Raw genomic sequence first — 22715 nt, 5'->3', positions numbered from 1 at the left:
ATTTCCTTCTTAAATCTAAATTTGTCCAATTTAAAACCATTACTGCGAGACTTGTCCTGTTGTCCTAATGAAATGAACTTGTTTGTGTTACACTTGTTAAAGCCTTTGACCCAGTTGAACACCTCTATTAGATCACCCCTCTCCCACTCCGCATCTTTCTAGAGAGTGTAACTTAAGGTGCCTAAGAATCTCCTCATAAGGTAAATTTCTGAGCCCATGCATCATTTTGGTCATTCTCCTCTGTACTGATTCTAGTGAATTGATGTCCATTCTATAGGACAGAGACCGAAACTGTACCGCATAGCCAAAGGATGGGTTGCTAGAGTTTAATAATTGCCTCTGCACTTCTATTCATAACCATCCTAGCAATGAAACCTAATGCTTTGTTAGCTTTATTCCTGGCACTAATACACTGTTTCCTGGATTTAAGGTTAGGACTCGCTAGAAAAACGTGTTATTTAAACTAAGTCTGCTTTCGGGGTTGTGTAGCCCTACATTCAACATGCTGCACTTTGAGATACTGAAGTTTGCCATTTCACCGACCATGCGAACAATTTGTTAAGATCCTGCAGAATCTCAATGTCGTCTCATGACCTAATCTGGCGTCCTATTTTAGTGTCGCACACAAGCTTATCACTAGTAATCCCATTGCTCAAGTTGTATTTGCACATAATAAACAATAAGGGACCCAAAACCGAGCCCTAGGAAACTCCACTAGAAACACTTATGGTGACCCGCTGTTTTCTGTCATTGATCCAAGCTCTAATCCATTCTAACAATTTTTCTCCTATGCCATGGCTTTTGATTTTATTTAGTAGTCTCTCGAGGTGAGGATGAAATTGGGGTGGCCAGATGTCCTGTTTTATTGAGCACTGACCTCCGTACAGTGCCACCTCAAGCAGAACATTAAATTGTTCTTTAAGGGACCTATCTAAAAGCAATCATATAAATTACCTTGTGTATGATAATGCAGTGTGAATTGAAAACCACAATAACTATCACTTTATTTTCATTATACTTTTATGTAGTTGCCATTGGGAACACAACACGAGGGGACACAGTGTACGACGAGAGCCCATCAAGGTTTCATATCAATTTACCATTATCCACGAGTTGAGTTCGGAGACTCTGTGAAAATTAATATGACCTCGCTGTCACTAGCTATTCACTTCAGGTATTTGCAATAATAAAACACCAAAATGTTTGATCAAACAGCACCAGAAAAAATATGACGTCAGTCCTCGCTTCGCTCGCGAGCGAAGCGAGGACTGACATATTTTTTCTGGTGCTGTTTGATCAAACATTTTGGTGTTTTATGATTTTTTGTTTTATTTGACCAAATGACAAGAATCTTGCCATCGGAGTTGAATGGGTTAAAGCCCATCAAGGTTTCATACCAACTTGCCATTATCCATGAGATGAGTTCGGCAATTCGGTGAAAATTAGGTAATGACTACAGTTAACAGTCAACCTTAAATTTTGCAATGTATAGATTAACTCCAAGTTCAAGTCCTTCTGTAGAACTTATGGCTCAAATACTAGGTTGACAGGTTGGCATCAAAGTAGGTCATGATTCGAATCCCAGGGAGACTATCAGAAATTATTTGTACGATCTCGCTGCTACTAGCGATTCACTTCAAGTATTTACAACGGCGTAAACCCATCAAGGTTTTGTGCCAGTTTATCATTGTCCATGAGATGAGTTTGGGGACACGGTGCGTTGGTGCCATCTTTGTCATTGCTCTTTCGATTCTTTCTAATTTCTTTATTCTTTTTAGTACTGGGTGTCCATAGTGTTGCAGCATACTCCAATCTAGGTCTTATCAATGTAAATAATATTTTCTTTACCATTTTTTCACCCAGGTAGTCAAAGGCCAATTTCATTAATTTTAGTGAATTGAAAGTTTCTCTGACTGTTTTGTTGATATGTTTGTCTGGTCCCATGTCATTGCCGATAGTTATTCCTAGGTCTCTTTCCAAGTTCACTTTTTTAACTTAATTTGTACTAATTTTATATTGTCCTGCTATACTATTTTTGCTTTTTCCAAATTCCATTATACTATATTTCTTGATATGGAAATTCACTTCACACGTTTGACTCCATTCCCAGAGTTTATCCAGGTCTTTCTGTAGTGATTCACAGTCTTCGTCTGTACTTACTCTTTTTAGTTGTTTCGTATCATCTGCAAAGGAGCTCATATACCATTCCACACCTTCACCCAAATCATTTATATATATGGCAAACATTATTGGATTTTGTCTCTAAGTACCATCCTCATTTTTCTCCCATTCAAGAAATCTTTCATCCATTCTAACAACTTTCCTTGTTATTGGAATGTGTGTGTGCAAATGAATCACAAAACTGGCATGTGAGCCAATAATATGCTGGTTACTAGTAAAGAAAAGTAAACAAAATACCCAAATGCATTTGTGGAATTCGTATAATCAGGGGAGATACAGAAGTGGCTGTATCTCTCCTGAAGCTGTGAATTACACAAAACACTTTGGACTTTTGTATTTCCTTGTTCTTAGTGGTAACCAGCACACACACACACACACACACACACACACACACACATATATATATATATATATATATATATATAATATATAATATAATATATTTGGGATGCAGGTTCTCTTTAATGCAAACTGAGGTAAACACCACAGCATTGTCACAATTGTTTATCTTCTCTCTGATATTTTCAATTCTCCTCACTACAGATCTGTCTTTGGGAGGATAATTGTAAACGAGCTGTCTAAAATTATCCATTTCAATAACACACAATTTGACGTTTCAACTTCAAGGAGTCAATCTCAAAATAATAAATTGTGTTGAATTGTAGTTTATTATTTTGAAGTCGAAATGTCAAATTGTGTGTTATTACAATGGATAACTTTGGACAACTCATTTACAATCATCCTCCCAAAGTCAGAATTGTAGTGAGGAGAATTGAAAATATCAGAAAGAAGATTAATAATTGTGACAATGCTGTGTTGTTTAACTCAGATTGCATATATATATATATATATATATATTATATATATATATACATATATATATATATATATATATATATATATATATATATATATATATATATATATATATATATATATATATATATATATATATATACATATATCGCTTGTTTGCGAAAACGTCGTCATAACTCAAAAAACTGAATTTTTGAGTTATCTATACAGACATATTCATCTTCAAACACGGATTTTTTTGGTAACAGTGTCATATCTGTAGCTCAAAAATTGACCGCTAGGGAGTGCTAAATGTCCCAACGACATAACCTTACATGTTCCAACTTGTTCCAACAAATATTTTAGACTTAGTAAAGATTATGATTGTTTCAACTTCTATAAACTTTAGAGGCGTATTTGATGCTCCAAAAAATGTTCCACCTATGGTGTTTGAGGGCTTTTTATAATATTGAGAGCGTTTTGAAACTTTAAAATGCCTCTCCTGAAAAATTCGATATTTTGAGTTATGACGACGTTTTCGCAAACAAGCGATATATATATATATATATATATATACATATATGCATGTATGTATATATATATACATATATATATATTTGTATATAATATATATATATTTGTGTATATATACATATATATATATATATATATATATACAGTAATCCCTTCCGTATTTGGATCAATTGAGCCACGGCCGTGATGGATACGTTGAGTTTCCGGATACGCTTTTTTTTTTTTTTTTTTTTTCTTTCTTTTTTTTTTTTTTTTTTTTTTTTTTTTTTAGCCATTATTATAAAAAAACGAAGGTTAAAGAAGCTGTTACTGTGCCCAATACACTATTATTTTATTGTAAATAAATGTATAAATACACGTGTACATTCATGTGTATATAAAAAAACACACACAGTACATACTGTACAGTACTACGTTATTACATCATGGTGTGGGCAGTGGTGGTGATGGAGTTGACCGAGGTGTTGCTGGAGGAGAGCGAGTTGGTGGTGGTGGTGAGTTGTCACGAGTCGATGGTGGTGGTGATGACTCGTGACGAGTCGATGGCCCTGGGTGTGGTGAGTCCTCACGAATTGATTTTGATGGTGGTGATGACGAGTCGCGACGAGTTGCTGGCCCTGGGCGTGATGCGTCCTCACGAGATGATGATGATGTTACCCTGAAGAAGGTATCCATCTTGGTCTGCCTCGTCGGCCACCTGCTGTGTTTTCTGATCAGCATTTCTCGAATCATCCGTAATGCTGAGGTGTAGCTGCGCATTTCTTCGTCAGCAGCAGGACGTTCAATGAAATCCAGGAGTACTTCAAGGCTTGCTCTGGCCTCAGAAAACTTAGGCCTTGCCTCAACAACATCATCATTATCATCATCATCGCTATCAGAGTGAGGCTCGTCTGGATGCATCACCTCTTCAGCAATTTCTTCTTCGGTTTGCAAGTGCATCTCAGGATCTCCTTCGTCACACTCTAGCCAGTCTTGCACGTCCTCTTCTGTGGTCGCTTCACCTGGGATGGGGCGCTTGGCTTTCGAGCCAAAAACTCCATAAATCAATTCACCTGGGATGGGGGTGGGACGACGCGGGCTGCTTGAATCACTCCAGATATATTCGTCAGATCCCGGTCACCATTCGGATACTGGAGGGAACTCTGGTAGTTACAGGGCATCCGGATAATGGCAAGTTCCGAATAATGGCGAACCGGATACGGGAGGGATTACTATACACACACACACACACACATTATATATATATATATATATATATATATATATGAGAGAAATTCGCTAATAGCAGCGACATCAATCCGATAATTTTTATGACATAAAAATTATCGGATTGATGTCGCTGCTATTAACGAATTTCTCTCATAGTTACAATGGCGATAAGCGTGAAAGGGATTCGTTCCGGTCCTTACCTCTTACCACTGGTTAGCTTGGTCCTTGAGTAAAAACAGGAATTGGGGTCGCAGGTTAAGTGATCTTCCTACCCTCGGGAATCAGTTCGATTCCAGGTTTCAAGGAAATTATAGCTTCTGTGGTGTAGTGGTTTAAGGCTCTGCGAAGGTGATCTACGGGTGGCTGAGTGCAGTGGGTTCGAATCCTGCATACAACTGTCAAAAATTATCGGATGTATATATATATATGTATATATATATATTATATATATATATATATATATATGTTTATATAATTCCAACAGTTGCCCCAGAAATTCATCCAAACCCTAGTTGTTACTTGCGATTCACTCTAAATATACATACATATACCAAAGGCTTTTCCCCCCTACACGGGGGGTAGCCAAAAAGAAAAAGGCATAGAATCCACTCCCACCCATTCCATTCCCTATATTTTCCACTCCCCCTCCACCCTCCTCCCTCCCTCTTATCGTGGCACCTCCTGGATAATGGGTCATCCCTGCATCCTGTCCACTGCCCAGGGTCAGAAGCAGTGTCGCAAGGCACAGCACATCCACAGTAAGGCTGCTTCATAAATTCGGCCCCCCCCCCCCCGTGTAGAAAAGGAGAAGACGGGGAGAAATCCCTTCGGACTGCGTCAATTTTTTTTTTCTCACACATACTTTCTCACCCTTATCCCCCACCCACTCCCCCTCATGCATCACAGCATCATCTATACACAACCCCTCTCCATTCACCCCTATCTTCTGTCCTCTCCTGTCCTTCCTCCACAGACATTCTTCTCTTTTGTAAAGCCCCTTTCACCTCATCCATCCATCTCATCCTAGGAAGCCCCCTCATATTCACTCCTTCCACCTCCGCCTTCCACACTTCTTTTACTAATCTTTCTTCACTCATTCTTTCCATGTGTCCAAACCATCCTAGTACTCTTTCATCAATCCTATCTCCCAGTTCCCTTTCCACCCCTGTTCTCCTCGTCACCACCTCATTTCTCACTCTACCTAGCCTAGTATCCCCTATCATACTTCTCAGACACCTCATCTCAAACACATTCAAACTCCTCTCTTCCTCTCTCATGTTCCATGTTTCTGCCCTGTATACTGCTGTTGGCACAATCACTCCTTCATATAACCTCCTCTTAGCATCCATTTCCAGATGTCTATTTCTCATTATACTTTTCAATCCACCAAGTCATTTACTCGCTTCTCTCAATCTACATTCTACCTCCACCCCCACCCCTCCCTTTCCTGCCACATTCGCACCCAAGTATCTAAAACTATCCACTTCCTCCAATCTTTCACCCTTAATGCTCACTTCCAGCCTGCTGTCACTCTCTCCCCTTGTACATCTCATCACCTTACTTTTGTTCATATTTATCTTCAGCTTCCTTCTTTCACACACCTTCTCAAACTCTGTCACCAACTTCCTTAATCCCTCCTCTGATCCTGCTACAAGCGCAGTGTCGTCAGCAAATAACAGCTGGCTCACCTCCCACTTTTCTCCATTTTCTTTAATCATCTCCAACCCCTGACCCACTACCCTTGCATTCACCTCTCGCACCACCCCATCCATGCAAAGATTGAACAGCCAGGGCGACATAACACATCCCTGATGAAGTCCCACCTTTACCTCAAACCATTCACTCTCTCCATTTCTAATCCTAACACAAGCTCTACTACTCTCGTAAAAACTCTTGACTGCTCTTAACAGCTTTCCTCCTATCCCATATATCTGCAGTACCTCCCACAGTGCCTTCCTGTCTACCCTGTCGTAAGCCTTTTCCAGATCCATAAAAGCCAAAAAAACATCCTTATCTTTTCCTATAGCTTTCGCAAATATCTGATCTACACAACCCCTACCTTTCTTAAACCCACACTGTTCCTCACCAATTACTCCCTCTGTTCCTCTTCTAATCTTCTCAATCAAGACCCTCCCATAAGCCTTCCCAGCTACACTCAACAAGCTGATCCCTCTGAAACTACTACACTCACACTTGTCCCCCTTTCCCTTGTAGAGTGGAACTATACAGGCACTCCTCCAGTCCTCTGGCACTCTACCCTCTCTTAAACATTAGATAACCTCACCAGCCATTGCATCATCACTGTACTATTTTTTTTTTTTTTTTTTTTTTTTTTTTTTTTTTTTTTTTTTTTTTTTTTTTTTTATTCTGCATGAGGCCCATCCATCCCAGATGCATTACCAGCCAGTCCACCATCACTGTACTTCATTTTTTCAGACATTCTGCATGGCATCTATCCAACCCAGGTGCCTTATCTGTTCTCATCATCTTAATAGCTGCCTTCACTTCATCGTTCCTTATTTCTCCTCCATTTTCCTCACTCATCATGGTCATTTTCTTAGTGCTTCCCACTGCAACTACCTTTCCCTCCCTATATTCCTTCACATTTAGCAACTCCCTAAAATACTCTGCCCACCTTCCTCTTGCCTCCTCTTTTAATTTCTTTCCAAAACATTTTTTATTACATTCAAAGTAAAGCAAACGGTAAAGGAGGCAAAGAGGATAGCAGATTTGAAGTGGGGTAAGAGTATGACAGAAAATTTTGAAAGTAATAAAAAGATGTTTTGGAAAGAAATTAAGAGAGGAAGAGGAGGCGAATCAAGTAGAGAAGAAAAGGTAAAAGGTGCAGATGGAGAGATAATAATGGAAGAGAAGGCAGTAAGGGGAAGATGGGCAGAATATTTTAGGAAGTTGCTAAATGTGAAGGAGGATAGGGAGGGAAAGATAGTTGCAGTGGGAAATGCTAAGAAAATGACCGTGATGAGTGAGGAAAATGGAGGAGAAATAAGGAAGGATGAAGTGAAGGCAATTGTTAAGATGATGAAAGCAGGTAAGGCATCTGGTCTGGATAGATGCCATGCAGAATGTCTAAAAAAAGGAGGTACAGTGGACTGGCTGGTGAGGTTATTTAATGTTTGCTAGAGAGAGGGTAGAGTGCTGGAGGACTGGAGGATTGCCTATATAGTTCCACTTTACAAGGGAAAAGGGGACAAGTGTGAATGTAGTAGTTTCAGAGGGATTAGCTTGTTAAGTGTAGTTGGGAAGGCTTATGGGAAGATCTTGATTGACAGGATTAGGAGAGGAACAGAGGGAGTAATTGGTGAGGAACAGTGTGGATTTAGGACAGGTAGAGTTTGTGTAGATCAGATCTTTGTGGTAAGACAGATATGTGAGAAAGCTATAGGAAAGGGGAAGGATGTTTTTGGGGCTTTTATGGATCTGGAAAAGGCTTACGACAGGGTAGACAGAAAGGTACTGTGGGAGGTTATGCAGATATATGGGATAGGAGGAAAGCTTCTAGGAGCTGTCAAGAGTTTTTATGAGAGTAGTAGAGCTTGTGTCAGGATTAGAAATGGAGAGAGTGAGTGGTTCGAGGTAAAGGTGGGACTTCGTCAGGGATGCGTTATGTCGCCCTGACTGTTCAACTTATACATGTATGGGGTAGTGTGAGAGGTAAGTGCAAGGATAGTGAGTCAGGGATTAGAGATGGTTAAAGAAAATGGAGAAAAGTGGGAGGTGGGCCAGCTGTTGTTTGCTGACGACACGTTTGAGAAAGTATGTGATAGAAGAAAGCTAAAGATAAATGTGGGTAAAAGTAAGGTGATGAGATGTACAAGGGGTGAAACCGGCAGTAGACTGGAAGTGAGCATTAAGGGAGAGCGACTGGAGGAAGTGGATAGTTTTAGATACTTGAGTGCAAATGTGGCAGGAAAAGGTGGAGTGAAGGTGGAGGTAGAATGTACATTGAGAGAGGCAAGTAAATGCCTTGGTGGATTGAAGAGTGTAATGAGGAATAGACATTTGGGAATGGATGCTAAGAGGAGACTGTATGAAGAGTGATTGTGCCAACAGCACTGTATAGGGCAGAAACATGGAACATATGAGAGGAAGAGAGAAGGAGTTTGAATGTGTTTGAGATGAGGTGTCTGAGAAGTATGATAGGAGATAGGATGGTTTGAACACATGGAAAGAATGAGTGAAGAAAGATTAGTAAAAGAGGTATGGAAGGCAAATGTGGAGGGAGTGAACATGAGGGGACGTCCTAGGATGAGGTGGATGGATGGGGTGAAGGGGGCTTTGGGGAAGAGGGGAATGTATGTTGACGAAGGACGGGAGAGGACAGAAGACAGGGGTAAATGGAGAATGGTTGTATATGGATGATGTTGTGATGCATGAGGTGGAATGGGTGGGGGGATGGGGGGTGAGGTAGTGTGTATGAGCAAAATTTGACGCAGCCCGAAGGGATTTCTCCCCGTCTTCTCCTTTTATGCATGGGGGGACGGAGAGGGGGGAGGTCGCCGATTTAATGAAGCGGCATTGCTGTGGATGTGTTGTGTCTTACGACACTGCTTCTGACCCAGGGCAGTGGACAAGGTGCAGGGATGACCCGTCATCCAGGAGGTGCTAAGATAAGAGGGAGGGTGGAAGGGTGTGGAGTGTATTCAGGGATGGAATGGGTGGGAATAACTTTATGCCTTTTCCTTTTTGGCTACCTCCCTTGTAAGGGGGAAAAAGCCTTGGTATATGTATGTGTATATGTATGTAATATTTTTTGTCATACTCTTACCCCATATCACATTTGCTCTCCTCTTTGCCTCCTTTATCTTATGCTTTACTTCTCTTTACTTTGTACCTCTCATATCATTCCTCATCCTAATTTGCAACCAATCTATGAAAGCCTGCTTCTTCACTTCTACACCCTTCTTTCCTTCCTCATTCCACCACTCAATACCCTTCCTTCGATTTCCTCCCATCCTCCTTGTTCCACACACCACCTTTGCACACCTTATGACTCCCTCCTTGAACCATACCCAATCCTCCTCCACTCCTAGTTCTACTCTATCCTTCACTCCCTCCCACTCCTCTCTCAGCTTCTTCTACTCCTTCTCCTTTTCTTTCTCATTTAAGCAGTTCCCTCTACATACCTCACTACCTTCTGCCCTTTTCCTCTTTCTCCACCTATCTCCACTCTGAACTTACCTTCCACCAAAAAGTGATCTGATATTCCCCCACTCTCTCCCCTTAGAACATGTACATCCTTAACTCTTCCTACTATACTCTTGGTTACCATTATATAGACCATTAACGCTCTATCTACCACCCTTCCATTCACCAACCTCTCCCATGTGTAGTTATGGTTGACTTTCTTCCTAGACACTGTATTTGCTATCATCAACTCTCTAGACACATCTCCATCATCTACTCTCCACTACAAATTTTCCCTGGAACTACATAATTCCCAATCACTCTGTCTATTGGTTCATTTCCTACCCTAGTATGAAGGTCTCCCAGTACAATTACATTGACATTTCTCCCTAATCCCTCTATACAGGTAAAACAAAGGGAATGCCATGCTGGGCTCTAAGTGTGTAGGCATCGCTTGTGTAACTGCATTTCTGCTGGCTTAATTCAAACCATTGGAAGAGTGTGATCTTTTCATCATACAAATCATACATGAATGGCTTCTCTCCAATGTCCATCCTCATATATCTTGTGAGAGAAGTCTTATGTGAAAAACTAGAATCAAAGAGATCACACTGGAAAAGCTTCTCTCGAGTGGGAGTCTTCATATGCTGTGTGGGAGAACTCTTTTGTGAAAAAGCAGAGTTGCAGGGGTCACACTAGAAAACCTCTCCTATGTGGCTCCTCATTTGCTTTGTGAGATAATCCTTTCTTGAGTAAGCTGCATTGCACAGGTCACATTAGAAAGGCTTCTCTCATGTATGGGTCCTCGTATGCTTTGTGAAACTACCCTTCACTGAGAAAGCAGAATTGCACAGGTCACACTGGAAAGGCTTCTCTTTTGTGTGGGTCCTCATATGCTTTGTTAGGGAAATTTTTACTGAGAAAGTAGAATTGCACAGGTCACACCGGAAAGGCTTCTCTCCTGTGTGAGTCCTCATATGCCTTACGAGACTACTCTTTATTGAGAAAGCAGAATAACACAGGTCACATTGGAAAGACTTCTCTCCTGTGTGGGTCCTCATATGGTTTGTTTAGAGAATTCTTTAGCGAGAAAGTAGAATTGCACAGGTCACACTGGAAAGGCTTTTCTCCTGTGTGGGTCCTCATATGACTTACGAGATCACTTTTGTGAGAAAGCAGAATCACACAGGCCACATTGGAAAGGCTTCTCTCCTGTGTGGGTCCTTATATGGTTTGTGAGAGAATACTTCTGTGAAAAAGCATTATTACACAGGTCACACTGGAAAGGCTTTTCTCCTGTGTGGGTCCTTATATGTCTTGTTAGAGAATTATTTTCTAAGAAAGCAGAATCACACAGGTCACACTGGAAATGCTCTCCTGTGTGGGTCCTCATATGTATTGTAATAGAATGGTTTCGTGAGTATACAGAATTGCACAGGTTGCATTGGAAAGGCTTCTCTCCTGTGTGAGTCCGCATATGACTTGTGAGAGAAGATTTTTTTGAGAAAGCAGAATCACACAGGTCACATTTGAAAAGCTTCTCTCCTGTGTGAGTTCTCATATGCTGTGTGAGAGAATGCTTTTGTGAAAAAGTAGAATTGCACAGGTCACATTGGAAAGGCTTCTCTCCTGTGTGAATCCTCATATGACTTGTGAGAGAACCCTTTTGTGAAAAAGCAGAATCACACAGGTCACATTTGAAAGGCTTCTCTCCTGTGTGGGTCCTCATATGCTTTGTAAGATCACCCTTTTGTGAGAAAGCAGAATCACACAGGTCACACTGGAAACGCTTCTCTCCACTGTGGGTCATCATATGATATCTACAATGATTCATGATATCACTGTGTCATAGATGTCACACCAGATCCTCTTCATTACGTGACACATATGGATTCTATGGATAGCTCTTCCAAAGGAATGGTGATAGTTACCCTCCTCCTGGAAAATATGTAATCATAAGATTAATATCTAACTCTTTGAAACTGCATAATACACTGTAATAGGATTGTGAGTGTACACAAACCATTTGATATTCAAGTCCCTTTGTACCTAAACAGACCATTTGTACTTACCATAATGTAACATCAAATAGAAATACTAACAGATATGGTGCTATCATATATTGCATTCTATCTTTACATTAGAAATATACTGAAAATATCCAATACTCACCCCACCACAGCCAGAATGATTAAAGTTCTGCTCTGGCTTTTTCATCATGTCATGAGATTTGGAAGTATGAAACAGCCCAGATTGCAAAAGCAGTCATATTTTAACATAATTCCACAACATTCCATGTTTGGGCTCACAAGACCAGAATCTAAATATGACAAATTCTAGGAAGGTATATTCAGTTCATCTCATCTGACCCAAATAAGTGATGCAAGTCACATCCTTTCAGATATGGTAAGTGGTGTACCTATGTTATTATTTCTGAATAACATAACAAATTAAATTGTAGATGAAATTTCCATATTTCTTCTTGTCACATTAAGTAAAATACCTGTTTGTCTAATAAAAAAAAATATTGGATAACAATCTCAACAATCATGATGTAATCAGGAAGGAACTGCTATCAAAGGTGCAATCCCAGTAAATGTGGAAATAGCAAGAAAATAATATATAATATGAGAATTAGTGCTTTAACATATTCAATCTACAGGTCATTTAAAGACAGACGTTACATACACAAACTCAGTCATCTTCCAGGAAGCCTGTGTCTACCTTAACGGTTGTGACAATTGTGTGATAACACATATATACATATACCAAAGGCTTTTTCCCATTTACAAGAAAGGTAGCCAAAAAACAAAGGCATAAAATCCACCCATTCCATCACCACATACTCCACAATCATATTCAACCACTAAAATACGTAGGCAATGAAATAGACTAAAGATATGTGTAATAAAACCTCTGGTGAATTTAATATTTTTATTCTAAAGTATCATACACACACAATAGTCAGTAATGATGCTTGGCCCAGCGTGCGCAGTCGACAGTCATTTTTTTTTTTTTTTTTTTTCAATTGAAATCCACAAATAGTCAAAACACGGATAAAAAAAAAACGTGAATAATGAGGGATGACTGTACCAAAGGCTTTTTCCCCTTTACAAGGAAAGTAGCCAAAAAAACAAAGGCATAAAATCCACTCCCACCCATTCCATTCCCACATACTCCACTCCAATCAGTCACCCTCCATCCCTCTTATCTTAGCTCCTCAGTAACCCCTGTATCTCGCCCACTGCCCTGGGTCAGAAGCAGTGTCGCAAGACACAGTACATCCACAGCAAGGCTGCCTCATTAAAACGGTGATTCCCCCTCTTTGTCCCCTCATTCAGAAATGGAAAAGATGGCTTAGAAATCCCTTCAGGATATGTAAATTTATTTTCATACACACTCCCTCACCCCAAATCCCCCACCCACTCCCTTTCATGCATTACAGCATCATCCATACACAACCATTTTCCATTCACCCAAATCTTCTGTCTTCTCCTGTCCTTCCTCAACAGACATTCCCCTCTTTCCCAATACCCCTTTTACTCCATCCATCCATCTCATCCTTGGTCATTTCCTCATGTTAACTCCTACCTCTGCCTCATTCACTCATTCTCTCCATGTATCCAAATTGTCCACATGGTCGGTGAAATGGCAAATGAACTTCAATATCTCTATGTGTAGCATGTTAAATGTAGGGCTACACAACCCTGAAAATAGATACAGCTTAGATAACACGCTTTTATAGAAAACTGAGTGCGAGAGAGACTTGGGAGTTCTAGTGAGTCCTGACCTTAAAACAAGGAAACAGTACATTAGCACCAGGAATAAAGCTAACAGAGCATTACGTTTCATTGCTAGGACGGTAACGAATAGAAGTGCAGAGGTAATTATTAAACTCTATCTAGCGATAGTTAGACCCATCCTTGACTATGCGATACAGTTTTGGTCTCCGTCCTACAGAATGGACATAAATTCACTAGATTCAGTACAGAGAAGAATGACCAATATGATACATGGACTCAGAAATTTGCCTTACAAAGAGAGGCTTAGTCACCTTAACTTATACTCTCTGGAAAGACACAGAGTGTGAGGTGATCTAATAGAGGTGTTCAAGTGGATCAAGGCTTTAACAAGGGTGATGCAAACAAGGTCATCATATTAAAACAACAGGGCAGGACTCGCAGTAATGGTTATAAACTGGACAAATATAGATTTAAAAAGGAAATAGGCAAGAATTGGCTTACTAATAGGGTGGTCGACGAATGGAATAAACTTAGTAACCACGTAGTAAGCGCTGAAACTATCAGTTGTTTTAAGAAACAATTAGACAACTTTATGGATGGGGATGACAGATGGTGATGGGTACGGAGCTGCCTAGTGTAGGCCTTATGGTTTCTTGCAGTCTCCTTCATTCTTATGTTCTTATGTTATGTTTTCCATCCCCGTCCCTCCACTCCTATAAGACTCCTGCCTCTGTTGTTCAGTCCAGAACAAGTTCTCAATTTTGTAAAGTTACACTGTATCATCAACAAATCCCTCCACCTCATCTTTAGTAATGCATTCCATTGCATCTTCAACAAAACCCTCCTCTACATCATTAGCAAAACCCTCAGTAACATCACAGACTCCCAAAAACACAAGCCCATATTGCAGAATTCCATGCTCACACAGATTTCCAATCAAGAACCCATACTAAGGATAGTAAATCAATACAGACACATTTTCAACAACAAAATCTGGTATGTAGCAATGTGTTGCTAGAATTTGTTGCTAGACCCTATGATATCCATCCCTCAAAATTCTTTCTCCCAACAAAAGGACATAGTCCACCCGGCCAAACTGCAGTGCTATCATCCAGCCCCTCTAATTTAACACTGTGAGGGAATAGAGAAGGAATAGAGAGACAGAAATCCCCCCAATGAAGGAAATAACTATAACAAAGAAGGAAATCAGCGACCAAATAAAAAAAAACCTTGATGTTAGAAAATTGCATGGTCCGGATGGAATTGCAAATTGGATATTGAAGGAATGAGTAGAGGAATTAACAGATAAAATACACACTATAATTCCCATTCCTTGGGGAGATGGGACTGCTCGGACAGACAGTCTAGGAAACGACGACAACAACAACAACAACAACAACAACACTATAATCAAATACTTGCTCAAAGAAGGTGAGGCATCACAAGACTGGAAAAATGCAAACATAGTACCAATATGTACAGGAGGAAAAAAGGAAAATCCAACTAACTACAGACCAGTCTCCCTAACAAGCACAGTAGCTAAAATATGTGAAAAATTTGTCAAAAGTAGATGGGTTCAACACCTGGAAGAAAAATCTATACCAAACCCAAGCCAATTTGGATTTAGGCAAGGAAGATCATGTACAACAATCCTAATCTGCTTCTACTCAGGACTAATAGATATAATAGATGAGGGGGATGGATGGGCAGACTGTGCCTATCTAGACCTACAAAAGGCATTTGATAAAGTACCACACAAGAAATCAATAAGAAAATTAGAATCAATAGGTGGCATCGCAGGTAAATTATTAGAATGGATGGAAGATTTCCTGACTGGGAGAAAAATGAGAGTAGTAATCAGAGACAAATACTCAAAATGGGATGAAATGATAAGTGGTGTTCCACAAGGGTCAGTGCTGGCTCCAATCATGTTTGCCATATACATGAATAACATGGATGAAGGGATTGAATGTTATATGAATTTCTTCGCAGATGACGCAAAAATATTAAAGTGTGAACAGAGGAGGACTATGATTCATTGCAATGAGACCTGGACAAAATCTGGAAATGGACTCAAAAGTGGGAAGTGAACTTCAATATCAAGAAGTGTAGCATAATGGAGTTTGGAAAAAGCAAAAACAGAATTTAAAAAAAAATACAAAATTGGCAAAGAAAAAAAAGTGCACTAGGAAAGAGACCCTGGAGTATTAATCAGCAAGGACAGGACACCGGATGAACATATAAACAAAATAGTCAGTGAAACCTACAACCTTTTAAGGTCAATGAAAGTAGTATTTGACTACTTGGATGAAGAAATTATTAAAAGAAATATTAGTTACATTGATTAGACCAAAGGTGGAATATGCAGCATCACTATGGACACCCAGTACTAAAAATAATATAACTAGAAAGAATACAGAGAGCAACAACAAAGTTGGCACCAGCTCTTTCCAATTTAACATACAAAGATTATCGAAATTTGAACTAACAACACTAGAGCAGAGAAGAGAAAGAGGTGATCTACTGGCTATATCTAGAACCATAAAAGGAATGGAAATCCTTGACAGAAATGATTTACTAAAAAATGACAATGGAAAAACAAGAGGTCATGAGAAGAAACTCAAAAAGGATAACTATGGCAGAGATTGGAAAAAGAATAGCTTCCCACACAGAGTGCTGGATATATGGAATAACTTAGATAAAGAAAGTGTGTGCAAATACTATACAAATTTTAAGAAAAAACTTGATGTTGAAAGATACATAGACAGGTCACTACGAGCATAGCTCTCTTCCCATGTAATACAACTAGGTAAATACAACAGGTTGGATGACAGCATTGCAAATAATTGTCCAGGATGCAACACTAGACAACACGTTACGGAAGACTACACTGTACACAATCATGAATACCAACAACACAAAATACACTATGAAGGTTTTGTGGGAAAACCCTGTTCCAGCCATAGTGTTCCTCAGGGAGATGGGACTGCTTGGTTTGACAGTCTAGGGAACAACTACTGTCTATCATGGTGTAAATAAGCTTCTCAGCAAAGATAGGTCTCCTGAAGAAGCACCTGCTGAATAGGTGACTTCTATAGAGCTGTAAATGTTCTGCTTTGCTGTGTAGTACATTACATCATCATCACCTGATTCATTGTACTGCACATTCTATTATCTGTATACAGGATGTATACACACACACACACACGTATATATATACACTCATGCCTCGATTTAACGGACTAAAAGGGGGGAACACCGGTCCGATATACCCGATTGTCCGAAGTTTCCGATACTACTGTATTTCAACGATTACGTTACGAAAAAATGAGGAATGAATACAGTACGGTACTTTTACTTAAGCACACTATCCAATCTGTTAGTGTAAATACCTGGGATCTGGCCCAAAATTTTCACCCCAATAATACCAAGTCCAAAATTTTCATCAACCGAATACTTTAGCGAATATTGAGGAAGTTGTTCCTTTTGTTTACGAATATCAGACACAGTTTGTTTCTTCACTCCATATCCTCTTCCATACGGTGCCGCCTACGTAGGCGGCATGAGGAGCAAGTGGATACGCGAGGCTGCCATATCGGCGTCTTGATTATATTTATTGTAGTTGCCCCTGCGTAATGACATACTCTCTAAACTGTCTTCATCACATTTTCTATGGTTATCAAAATTCACGGGTGAAAGAGAGAACGATCGATATAAGCGGTGACTATTTTTTATGATGCGAGTATTATGACGCAACATCATACGTCTGGCAGCTAATGCTGCCCGCGAGATTTTGACCCAGAGTGGATATTCATCACACACCTGCTTCACCGACACGCCACTTTCCAACTTTTTAATCAACTCAAGCTTCTGTGATACTGTTAAATTGACTCTTTTCCTCTTTTCTACAGGATGTACAGGTGCCATGGTTAAAAAAACTGTTGAATTATTTCACAAACACACAAAACAGGGCCAAAAAGGTCGAAAAACACGGACCAAACTGCTCCACGTGTTCCGGCACAGTTGTAAACAAAGCGACCATAGGTCATCTGGCGGTCAACTGCGGAAACAGCGGACCGCGTCCGGTCGCTCCGGACGATCCGGAAGCTACAGATTTTGTTCGTTGCATCCGAAATCCGTTAAAGTGAGGTCCGTTAAATCGAGATATGAGTGTATATATATATATATACATATATATATATACATACGCACATGTACAGTCATAAAAATATATATTTGCAGTGAGCCACTAGTAACAGCTAGGGCTTGGTTGAATCCCTGAGGCAACTGTTGGAATTACATATCTATATTATATATGTATATGCTAGTTACCAGTGAGGACAAAGAAATACAAAAGTTCCAATTACTTTTGTGTTATTCACAGCTTCAGGAGAGATACAGATGTGGTACAAATGACTTTGTGCCACTTCTGTATCCCCTGAAGATATGAATTACATAAATGCATTTGGGTATTTTGCTTACTTTTCCTTACTGGTAACCAGCATATTATTGGCTCATGTGATAGTTTTGTGATTCATCTGCACACACAAAAACAAACACACATATGGAGAGAACAGGGTAAAGTGGAACCCTACCATTCGTCTGCCTCTCTACTCGTACAACTTGTTATTCCTCCAACTTGTTGAAGTAAAATTCAACTCGTCATTCATTCGCTTGCCCTGCGATTTGGACAATGTCTCCTTGTTACTGGCCATGCCACGCAGTCGCTTCAGCTCAGTCTCATGTTAGTTTCTGTACACTATGCATCATCCACGCAAGCTTCGTGAAACTTTGTGCTACTTTATTGCTAATTTTTGTTATTCTTATTAAAAATAGTGCAGCCATGGGTCCAAAAAAGATTAGTGATCCAACCAAGCCTAAAAGGAAAGCAGTGAGAATGACAATTGAATTGAAAAAAGAACTCATTGCGAAGTTTGAAAGTGGAACTTGTATCTCTGACCTGGCAACTCAGTATGGTATGGCAAAATCAACCATATTGTCTATCCTGAATAATGAAGACATAATAAAAGAGGCTAATGTGGCAAAAGGAGTGACTGTTCTTGCTGTGAACAGGTCACCTGTAATTGAACAAGTGGAAAAACTTTTGTTAGTTTGGATTAACGAAAAACAACTTCCTGGTGACAGCATTTCTGAAACAATAATTTGTGAAAAAGCAAAGCTGTTGCATGATGACCTTAAGCGAGACAGCCCTGGAACCAGTGTGCAAAGTGATGAATTTAAAGCAAGTAGGGGATGGTTTGATCGATTTAAGAAGCGAAGTGGCATTCACAGTGTTGTTAGGCATGGGTAGGCTGCCAGTGCAAACAAAGATGCTGCTGAAAAGTTTGTTGGGGAATTTATAAACTTTGTTGAGAGTGAGGGATTTACTCCTCACTTCTGGAAGAAGATGCCTAAGAGGACCTGCCTCACAAAAGAGGAGAAATCATTGACAGGACACAAGCCTATGAAAGACAGGCTTACACTCTTGTTGCGTGCTAATGCCAGTGGGGACCTCAAAATTAAACCTTTGCTTGTCTACCACTCAGAAAACCCAAGAGTGTTCAAGAAAAATAATGTTATAAAGAGTAAACTAAGTGTAATGTGGAGGGCTAATAGTAAGGCTTGGGTAACAAGGTAGTTCTTCACCGAGTGGATGTATGAAGTGTTTGCCCCACGTGTGAAAAAAATATTTAGAGCGGAAATTTTTTTTGGACATTGCTCCTGCTCACCCTCCAGGCTTGGAGGAAGATCTGGTGGGTGAATACAGCTTCATCCAAGTGAGGTTTTTGCCCCCTAATACCACTCCTCTAATCCAGCCCATGGATCAGCAGATCATTTCAAACTTCAAAAAGCTTTACACAAAAGCTCATTTTCAAAGGTGCTTTGAAGTGACCTCTGACACAGAACTAACCCTCAGGGACTTTTGGAAGAACCATTTCAATATCCTTCATTGCTTGAGGATAATAGACAAAGTCTGGGGGAAAGTTTCTTTCAGGACATTGAACTCTGCCTGGAAGAATCTGTGGCAAGACTGTGGCAGCCAGTGACTTTGAAGGCTTTGACATGGAGCCTGTAGTGGTGGATGATATTGTGTCCCTGGGGAAGTCCATGTGTTTGGATGTAGACAGTCATGATGTGGAGGAGTTGATCGAAGACCACAGAAATGAGCTGACAACTGAAGAACCAAGAACTGCACAGAGAGCAGCAAGAAGAAGTGGTTGAAGAACTTTCTTCTTCAGAGGTGGAAAGTAATAAGGGAACTGTTATCAAAGAGAAAACACAGAGTGGTGGAAATATGGCATCCTAACACTGCTGTGGTCAACAGAAGCATCAATTTGTTCAATGACAATGTTATTGACCATAAAAAAAAAACTGAAAAATTGTTGAAGGCAGGCATTGGACAGGTTTTTAAAGAAAGAATCCCAAGATTCTTCTAGTGCAAAAGAACAGAAAAAAGAAGGAACACCACAAAGAGAGAAAACACCTGAAGGGATGTTACCTGATGTTTATATGGAAGATGACTCCCCTTCCAAACAGTAATATCAACATCCCTCCTCCTCCTCTCCACCTTCCACTTATGCCATCAGCTCACCTCAGTCCAGGTAAAGTGCAGTTGAATCTTTATTTATTTCATGTACAGTACTGTATATTTATTGTTTTTTCATAGTTTTTATGTATTTTAGGCTTAAAATATTATTACAAAGGTTTAAATAAGCAATCATCTGTGGGTCTGGAATGGATTAATCTAATTTACATTATATCTTATGGGAAAAAATGATTCGCCATTCGTACAAATCGCCATTCAAACAGCCTCCTGGAATGGATTGTGTACGAATAGCGAGGTTCCACTGTAGAAATAATCATAATAAGAGTCGTAGATAGTTACATGAAAGAAAAAAATTGCAATGATTGTGTCTCCAAAAATGGGGTCTTGGAAAGAGAGAGATTATTCCGAAATGTTAGATGATACAAGACTTTCATTAAATGAGATGCTGAAGGATGGAAATAATGCAGTGCTTATGGGAGATTTTAACTGCAAAGGAATATGTTGGGAAGAGATGATGGTGAATGGTGGAGAACAGTGGGGAATGTTTTACTCGACATGACTATAGAACATACAATGACACAATGGGTAAAAGAAAATACTAGATTGAGAAATAACAAAGAACCATCGAGCCTAGATTGATTATTTATGTCAGAACCTGCTAATTTTATAAACCCTTCCCTATGGATGATGCAGGGGTGAAAAGTAATTTTTAGAGGATGAAATCAAATATATCTTCAGTGTTATTCTAATTTGGACAGTCTTTGTTCATATGTCATTTTGGAAAGAGTTGGTGCCAGTTTTTTATATCCTTTTTTGGTACTGGGTGTCCATTGTGTTGCTGCGTACTTGAGTTTTGGTCTTATTAGTGTAATTAATTTTTTTTTTTTTTATCATTTCCTCATCCAAATAGGTAAATGCCACTTTTATTGACCTCAATAAATTGTAGGTTTCTCTGACTATTCTATTAATATGCTTATCCGGTGTCATGTCTTTGCTGATCATCCCTCCAAGGTCTTTTTCCGAGTTTGCTTTTTTGACCTCTTCTTCACCAATTTTAATCTCTCGGTGTTCTGTTTTTACTTTTTCCAAATTCCATTATACTACATTTCTTGATATTGAATTCCACTTCCCACTTTTGAGTCCATTTCCAGATCTTGTCCAAGTCTTGTTGTAATGAGTTGCAATCCTCCTCCGTTTTTACTTTGGGATTCTTGCATTGTCTGCAAAGAAATTCATATAACACTACTCCTTCATCCATGTCAGTTATGTATATAGCAAACATGATCAGGGCCAGTACTGATCCATGCGGGACACCACTTTTCATATCTTCCCAATTTGAGAATTTATCTCTAATTACAGCTCTCATTTTCCTCTCAGTCAGGAAGTCTCTCATCCATTCCAATAACTTTCCTTTTATGCCACCTATTGATTCTATCTTATTAGTTTATTGTGTGGTGCCTTATCAAATGCCTTTTGTAGGTCCAGAAAGGCACAGTCTGCCCAACCATTTCTCTCTTGTATTATGTCTATTAATCTTGAGTAGAGGCAGGTAAAAGTGGGACTTCGTCAGGGATGTGTTATGTCGCCCTGGCTGTTCAACTTGTACATGGATGGGGTGCTGCGAGAGGTAAATGCAAGGGTGGTGGGTCAGGGATTGAAGATGGTTAAAGAAAATGGAGAAAAGTGGGAGGTGACCCAGCTGTTGTTTGCGGACGACACTGCTCTTGTGGCAGGATTGGAGGAGGGATTGAGGAAGCTGGTGACAGAGTTTGGGAGTGTGAAAGAAGAAAGCTGAAGATAAATGTGGGTAAAAGTAAGGTGATGATGTGTACAAGGGGTGAAAGTGGCAGAAGACTGGAAGTGAGCATTAAGGGAGAGCGACTGGAGGAAGTGGATAGTTTTAGATACTTGGATGCAAATGTGGCAGGAAAAGGTGGAGTGAAGGAGGAGGTAGAATGTAAATTGAGAGAAGCGAGTAAATGCCTTGGTGGATTAAAAAGTGTAATGAGGAATAGACATTTGGGAATTGATGCTAAGAGGAGACTGTATGAAGGAGTGATTGTGCCAACAGCACTGTATGGGGCAGAAACATGGAATATATTAGACGAAGAGAGATAGGAGTTTGAATGTGTTTGAGATGAGGTGTCTGAGAAGTATGATGGAGTTTACTAGTCTGGATAGAGTGAGAAATGAGGAGGTGAGGAGGAGAACAAGGGTGGAAAGGGAGTTGGGAGATAGGGTTGATGAAAGAGTATTAGGATGGTTTGTACACATGGAAAGAATGAGTGAAGAAAGACTAGTAAAAAAGGTATGGAAGGCAGATGTGGAGGGAGTGAACATGAGGGGACGTCCTAGGATGAGGTGGATGGATGGGGTGAAGGGGGCTTTGGGGAAGAGGGGAATGTCTGTTGAGGAAGGATGGGAGAGGACAGAAGACAGGGGTGAATGGAGAATGGTTGTATATGGATGATGTTGTGATGCATGAGGTGGAATGGGTGGGGGGATGGGGGGTGAGGTAGTATGTGTGAGCAAAATTTGACGCAGCCCGAAGGGATTTCTCC

General features: G+C 40.0%; 1 protein-coding gene across 1 annotated transcript; it reads left to right on the top strand.

Moving 5' to 3' along the window:
- The first annotated feature begins 18504 nt into the window (after positions 1-18504).
- LOC143030195 (putative CENPB DNA-binding domain-containing protein 1) lies at positions 18505-18918 on the top strand. Its single transcript, XM_076193356.1, has one exon. It carries the CDS (start codon positions 18505-18507, stop codon positions 18916-18918), a length of 414 nt encoding a protein of 137 aa, XP_076049471.1.
- The last annotated feature ends 3797 nt before the right edge of the window (positions 18919-22715 follow it).

Source organism: Oratosquilla oratoria, chromosome 12 (genome assembly GCF_046742065.1).
Source record: "Oratosquilla oratoria isolate Oo_2021 chromosome 12, ASM4674206v1, whole genome shotgun sequence".
Classification (NCBI taxonomy): Eukaryota; Metazoa; Arthropoda; class Malacostraca; order Stomatopoda; family Squillidae; genus Oratosquilla; species Oratosquilla oratoria.
Note: the sequence above shows the minus strand (reverse complement) of the source record. Positions and strands in the feature narration are given on the sequence as shown.

What these genes read in the sequence shown, in the direction of transcription:
- LOC143030195 (XM_076193356.1), top strand. Translation starts at nt 18,505, where the DNA reads ATGACAATTGAATTGAAAAAAGAACTCATTGCGAAGTTTGAAAGTGGA.